This window comes from Myotis davidii, unplaced genomic scaffold (assembly GCF_000327345.1).
Source record: "Myotis davidii unplaced genomic scaffold, ASM32734v1 scaffold993, whole genome shotgun sequence".
In the NCBI taxonomy this organism is placed as follows: Eukaryota; Metazoa; Chordata; class Mammalia; order Chiroptera; family Vespertilionidae; genus Myotis; species Myotis davidii.
This window is the reverse complement of record NW_006285483.1, coordinates 633,231-640,692: the sequence shown is the minus strand read 5'-3', so window position 1 is coordinate 640,692 and position 7,462 is coordinate 633,231. Positions and strand designations below refer to the sequence as shown.

The 7,462-nt window shown below is 38.3% G+C and overlaps 1 protein-coding gene across 1 annotated transcript in view; it reads right to left on the bottom strand.

Moving 5' to 3' along the window:
- Positions 1 to 7,462, bottom strand: part of GGNBP2 (gametogenetin binding protein 2) — a 50,894-nt gene that overhangs the window by 9,519 nt on the left and 33,913 nt on the right. The window contains exons 4-7 of the mRNA XM_015559056.1: positions 7,078 to 7,176; positions 2,669 to 2,782; positions 373 to 593; positions 161 to 183 (exon numbers count right to left, since the gene is read on the bottom strand). Coding sequence (XP_015414542.1) covers positions 161 to 183; positions 373 to 593; positions 2,669 to 2,782; positions 7,078 to 7,176 — 457 coding nt within the window. The remainder of the gene's footprint in view (positions 1 to 160; positions 184 to 372; positions 594 to 2,668; positions 2,783 to 7,077; positions 7,177 to 7,462) is intronic.

Below are 7,462 nucleotides of genomic sequence, written 5' to 3'. Positions count from 1 at the left end.
CCCCTGCTGCAAAGGCCTGACTTCCTATGCAGAAACCATCATTATAAACAACATTTAAATATGAAAATGCATGGATGAAGGAGGAAAACTATCCCTTCTAATCATTTTCAAATGAAAATGATCATCTATAATAACGAAAGCAAAAGAAAAGTCTGCCTACTTCAAGCAACAAGGAGCAAAGGACTGAACCAAACACCACAGAACACATTCTCCCTATTTTTACTTAGTAAATTAAGAAATGCATATTTTAAAGAAAGCAAATTTTTACAGGCACACTTTAATTTATGCATATTATATGTACTAATGCAGAAGGTGATGAAAATAAACTTTCAATAATAAAATGAAGCAAAGCGCTAGATAGCCCATTCTAGCAAATTACATACTCATACCCTCCTGCGAACTCTGGCTCAGCACGACCCAAAAGATGTGCAATGAAGTCCGTTTCACAGCAAACATGTATGTGTCGTTCATGTGGACAGCACCGCAAACCTTCATAAAGTGCAGCACAATAGCCCTTCTCTTTGCTGCAATCAAGTTCACCAATAAGGATATTGTATGCTCGGAGGACTTTATTTTTGCAATCAGTGCAAAACCTGTTGAAAGAAAAACCTCAAAATTAAGAACTGGCTGTGTAATTATTTCATGAGGAATATAACAGTGTACTAGAAAATGACCCAGACCTAACAGTATTTTTAAAAAATTAATCCTCACCTGAGAATTTTTCCCCCATTTAATTTTAGAGTGGAAGGGAGGGGGAGAGACAGAGAGAAACATCGATGTGAAAGACACTCATCGATTGGTTGGTGCCTCAACCAGGGCTGGAGATCGAGCCTGCAACCGAGGTACATGCCCTTGACTGGAATCAAACCTGTGACCCTTCAGTCCACAGGCTAATGCTCTAATCATTGAGCAAAACAGGCAAGGGCTGCACAGCATGTTTTTAAAAAGCCTCCTTACACAATGGACAACACATACATGTAAGGTAAATACAAATTTAGATATTACATGAGTATAGCTAAAGCTCCATTTGCCTAAATCAAGTTCATTCTTAAAGAACCCTTTTGTGCCCTGGTCAGTGTGGCTCACAGTTGGTTGAGAGTCATCCCATGCACCAAAAGGTTGCTGGTTTGATTACGGGTCAGGGCATAGGCCTAAGTTACAGGCTTGATCCCGGTGGGGAATGAGCAACATTCCGCTATCAATATTTCTCTCTCTCGCTCTCCCTTCCTCTTTAAAAATCATCAAATATTGTGTGTGTGTGTGTGTGTGTGTGTGTGTGTGTGTGTGTAAAGAAGCCTTCTGCAATTCCCATAACTAGAATTCAAACTTCCTCTGTGTTCCTCTGATTTGATTTACTCTTCTTACTATAGTATTTACCCTACGCCATGCATTAGTTTGATACACACTTCTTTCTGGCCCAATAGTAAATAACTGTGTTTCCTGAAATGAATACATGTTAAACTAGAAGCTCTAAGCCCACTTGATAAACAGAGGTAATAACGTTGACAAGTAAAACTAAAAAATTAACTCAAAATGGGTTAAAAACCTAAACATTAAGACCTGAAACTATAAAACTCCTAGAAGAAAACAAAGGGGAGAAAAATTTCATTGACACTGGAAGAGGCATAATTTATTAGATACTAGAGGCCCAGTGCATGAATTTGTGCACAGGTGAGGTCTGGCCAGCCCTGCCCCAATCGGCAGATCCGGCCGGGCCTGTCAGGAGGAGATGGCAGGATGTTGGCCGGCCGCCCCACCCCAATTGGGCCCAATCAGGGCCTGGCCAGCTGTGGGGAGGGGCCACAGGCTGCCTATCAGGGTGGTGGGGGCTGATAGGGGATGGGGCTGGCCGTGGAGAAGGGCTATGGGGTGGGGGGAGCTGACCAGGGGGACAGGCCGTGGGTGGTTGGCCAGCTGGCCCCACCCCTGATTGGGGGGTGGGGGGGCAGCCAAGGTGAGGGGCTACAGGAGGTTGGCCGGCTGCCCCATCCTCGATCTAGGTGGGAGAGGCCATCAGCCGGGGCCACAGTGGGCGTCATAGCAACCAGTCGTTACAGCGTTAAGGTCACTGGCTTTTTATATATATAGATGACATCAATTCCCCCCAAGAATGCCATCTTTAAATAGCTCCCTCACCAGTTTCCTTTCCTACTGCACTCTCCCCTCCCTGCAAATTTCCTAATGTTATTGACATCCTAAAAAATCTGTACTTTTATAGTACATGAAGCACAGAAATTCCAACTCTATTTTTGTTTTGACAAAAAATTTATAGAATATTATCATAGAAGAAAATATAGAAAAAGTTCAAAATATTACTAAATTAAAGCTGCTAATTTAATTTTGAAAATGACATCATGAAATGCTTCTGTTATAAAAACAAAGAGTAGAGTTTCTAAATTAAGTACACTTTACTCAATTCAATCATTTTGTTTCTTGAAAGGCTGACAGGGAACTAAGATAAAAATTACCCCCCAAAAAGGAGATGGTGGCTAAACACGAAAGCTAACACAGATTCATCCCGTAAAAGAATTGTCTACCTTAACATTAAGCTCTGCCTAGGGCCAGGTATTAATGGAAAGGCTGGAGTACTATTATTTGGAGGTCAGTGACTACTCTGGATGACAGCTAAGACACCTTTCAACTATACAATGATGACCTTTATACTTACCTGTGTTTTCGCAGGTATGTTTCTAGTGTTTCTAAAAGACAACTAGAGTCAATTAAAACTACTTCATCTCTGCATTCTTGGGACATTAGTTCCCATACGTCCATCCAACAACCTCTGCAGAAAGAAAAAGTATTAATAAGAAGGAGAAATATATAACGGTAAAAAAAAAAAAGCAGAGTAAAGTATTGCTTGATTTTACCTGGCTGTTCCCTGGAAAGGTCCATAATGCAAAATGATCCTACACTTGCTGTCCTTCCTGTGGTCTTCACTACTTCTCTTATCTGTACTTAACTTCTCTGAACTGACACTGCTACTGCTCCCTTCACTGTAGTACAGTATAGTACAAAGCTTAGTGACACTGAGATTATCTGAAGGAATAATTTCTATAGTCTATATTAAAATCATGCACTTTTTAATACATTAAAATATTAAATGAGTTTGAAAATTTGTATATACAATTGTATATTCCTTTTAACCATATTAAAATGTTAAACATGTGCTTATATCTTTACATAAAAACTCCTGCTCAACTATTAAGTTTACCTGATACAATTTAACATTTATATTTATCAAGGTAATACTGGTTAATATACTAAGCATTTTATGAGTAAATGTACTTGGAATGTTTTAAAGTGAAAAGAGCTGAAAAAATTTATATTCTCACCTATAAACATAGATCAATATTCCACAAATTGAAAATTATAACAAGTTTTGATCTACTCAATGTAATTTTGTAGCTAGTCCAAGCAACAAAATGTTTATCTACCTTCACATTTAAGCTGGGAAAGTCACAGATTAATCTAATTATAGTTAGTAAACAAATTTTTATAGTTACTAAAATAAAAATAGCATACTAAGATACTTTAAACAGCCTAAATCAGTAATAAGTACTATACAAATAATTTTTCTTAAACTTAGACTCTCCTCCACGGGTTTCAATGTGGTGCTGTCATGCATTTTGCTTAACTGCAGTATGCATTCCAAAAGAAATGTATGTGTACATTCCATTCAATGACAGTCTTAATTTTTCATAATTCTGAATAACTGGCTCCCTGTTCTTCTGCAGATCCTCACTACAGTCCTTGCTTTGGGTGCTTGAGATGAAAAAACCTCAGAATCTTTACTTAACCTACTCTATATAGCTAAGTAGGTATTTTTCAACCACCTGCCCATGTAAGGCCATACATATAATTCAGCTCCCTATTCCCTCTCATAAGGGCTCAGGTCAAGGTTCAGTGCTCATTTTTAAAACATAACCTCAACTCCTGCTCTGCCTCCCAAATGACATCCTTCTTCTCTCAACTCCCATATTTCCTTTTTCTAATTATGCTTGAGTGATCCATAATCTCCTAAAACTAAATAACTCTTGAACTCAAGTTCTCATAATTGAGGAAAACATTCATGAAATCAGTGCTGCCGAATGACTATTCTACAAATATGTAAAAGCGTTAGTCTTAAAAAAGCTTTTTAAAAGATTACAGCTCAAATAAAGATTTTATCCATAATCTCTCTAGACCAAATGTTTTTATATCAATCCTTCCTTGCAAAATGAAACTTTTTGAAAATGTCTTTCCACTTCCTTGTTCTACTCCTATACTTTCCACTCACAGCTTAATCCATTACAACCTTATAATGCATTCACTTTTTTACCCATTCCAATCTGGATTCTGCTTCCCCTCAATCACAGAGCTGCTCATCAAGATCACCAATGTCGTCAGCTTACCTCTCTGGCCATTCTTTCTCAAGTTTTCTTACTGACTTTTCTACTACTATATTGAATCCTCAGCGTTCTTTTCTCTTAGTCTACTCTTCCTCTTGGTGATTTTAAATCTCATTCTCTAAGGTAACCTCTGATCATCAGCCAGAGGCCTATAACTCTGGCCTAGACCTTTCTTTCAAATCTCAAACTCACTCCCAGACAAAAAAACTTGGGTTTACTTGCATGGTTATGAGAAAACTCTCAGGAAGACTAAATTGGATTGTTGCAATTGGTTAGGCTGAAACCTAATCGAATGGATTATACTTTCCCTGGATAAAGTCTAAGCAGAAAAGGGGAGGGGTGAAAACAGTGGAAATATATAAATGGAGAATCATCTATATATATAAAAAGCCTAAGTGATCGGAACCACTAGAATTACTGGTTGCTATGACGTGCAATGACCACCAGGGGGCAGACGCTCAACATAGGAGCTGCCTCCTGGTGGTCAGTGCACTCCCACAGCCAACCTCCCAGTCTCTCCCATCAGCTGGCAGGCCCCGATTGGGGGGCCGGTCCCGAGGCTGCAACGGGGAACTGGGGGTGGGTGGCAGGGAATGCGGCCCCTTTCCCAGGGGGGCCAAGAGTCAGCTCTCTCCTTGGGGCCAGTGGCCAACTGCCCATGCTCTGTCCCTCCCCCCGGGGAGCAATAGGCCTGCCACAATGGCAGCGTGTCAGTAAGGGAAGTGGGGGGAGGCGGGGACCCGCACAGTGCCAACAATGGCAATGTCGGCGTCCAGCGTCAGTTCCTTCCATGCCCGTGTGGCAACCATCACCTCCTCTCCAGCCCAGCCCTGATTAGCCTGGCCCCGATTGGCCTTGCTGGCCAGCCAGGCCTAGGGACCCCACCCATGCATGAATACCGGGCCTCTAGTAGTATACAATGGCAGTGACCATCCAAAGTGGAAGAGAGGGAGTCTTGGCTAAGCAAACAGTACTCCCTGGTCTGCTTTCCATATATCATGTGGAAATAACCGAATAAGATCAACTAACTCAATTCATACTATTCCATAACTCGGCAAACAACCTTCTAAAACACTTGGCATTCCATGTGGTGGGCTGTAGGTGAAAGGGGATATAAACTCTGTGGAAGTTTGTTTTGCCTTAAGCTAAAGGATAGAAAACAGAGCTGTATGTCAACTTAATAAAAGTAACTAATAATACAAAGTCACTGAGAACAAGAGAGATGTAATCCAGAGCAAAAGTGGAAGAACTGGTGTTTGAAGGAAGGTGGCAATGAACACATATGAAAGATGTTGGGTAACCTGTTGCTTTTAGTACCTTAATGAATATGCACAACAAAACAGAAGGCGGGCTTTTTATTATAACATTCTCTTCTGTAGCTTTAGCCAAAAGGTCAGTAAAGGTTACTGTCTAATGAGAAAATCAGACTGAATTCTGCATTCACAAAGTCAGGAATTCTTTAAGGATATTGTTAAATCAGTTATGTGGAATAACAGTTATCCTTAGATAACCACTTTAGTTTATTTACTGGATTCACAGTACTCTCACATTTAGACATTATGTAATGTGTGATTTTTGTTTGGATCCTGATGCTAGCAAATCAAGGTAAAAAGACACTTTTTGAGACAGATGTAAAAAATCTGACTATAAACTAGGTATTGGATTATTACAGTTTATTTTGTTAGCTGTTATAATAGCAATATCATTATGAAATAAAATATATTTATATTTAGAGATACATGTGGAAATATGCAGGAGTAAAACAACATGATACCTGACTTGTTTTTAAGTGCTTCAGCAAAGAAAAACATAGATGAGAAAAACAAATGTGGCAAATATTGATAACTACTACTTAATCTGGGTAAAGGTATTTGGGGGGAAGGAAATCCATGTAGTCTATTTTTCTATGTGTTTGACAGTTTTCATAATAACATTTTTTAAAAAATGTTTGTTTCTGATTACAGAAAAAGTCTTGTTAATAGATTATTAACACCACTTTGGCATCCAAGTCTTTTTATCAAGGGAGGAAAATGTTTATACAATGATGTCAATACTACTAAGGAGATATTCAAAGCTAGTTTTTTAAATTAATTCAGAAGTATAGTTTTTACATTATCCAATTCTTTCAAACACTAAAGTTACATCTTACAAACTCTTCAAAATCCATGGCTTCTCCTTACCACCTACAACCCCAAGCAACTTTGTAGGGGGCAACTGTGATATTGTGTTAGGAGATGAAGGCAGAAGCAGCCTTGGGCATTATATCACCTAACCAAGAAGAAAACTGCAAATTAGTTACATAAATATTGCTATAACTGATTCAAGCCTTTTTTTTAATCTTTATAAGTTATTAGGATAAGAAAGACAAGAAAAATAATTTATATATTATGAATATTAAATAATGATATCAGTACTTTGAAAAACTTAATATTGGCTACATAAATTTCCACAAACATCTCCACCTCTTTCCTCTGAAACATTTACATAAACAAACTTTTTTTAAAAAATCAAATCTATATTGAGAACCTGTATAGTATCAAAAAGGCCTACATAAATAGGAAACGTATTTTGACTTTTGTTATGTATAACCAATTAAAGAAATAAAACTCAGTGTTTTCTTTTTACTAAACGTAATCAACATTTATAATCTTAACAATGACAAAGTATCTTGATATTCAATTCTACTTACCCCAAAGGTTTTGGTTTGTGCGTATCTAAGGAGTGCAACTGACATCTCTTGTTCTTTTTACTTTTTGGAATAGCATCTATCATGTCATTTAGTTTGGACCTAATTAAAAATAAACCATTAAAGGTTTGATTAATATTTATTTTTCTTGCCCTGGCCAGGTAGCTCAGTTGGTTAGAGCATCATCCCAATACTCCAAGGTTGTGGGTTTGATCCCTAGTCAGGGCACACACCAGAATCAACCAATAAATGCATAAATAAGTGAAACAACAAATCAATGTTCCTCTCTCTCCCCCTCCTCTCTTACTAATTTTTTTTTTAAAAAAAGCAGTATCCTAGCTGACTCCCATAATTCTTTGACCAAAAAAAGCAAGGATGAGGTCAGAAT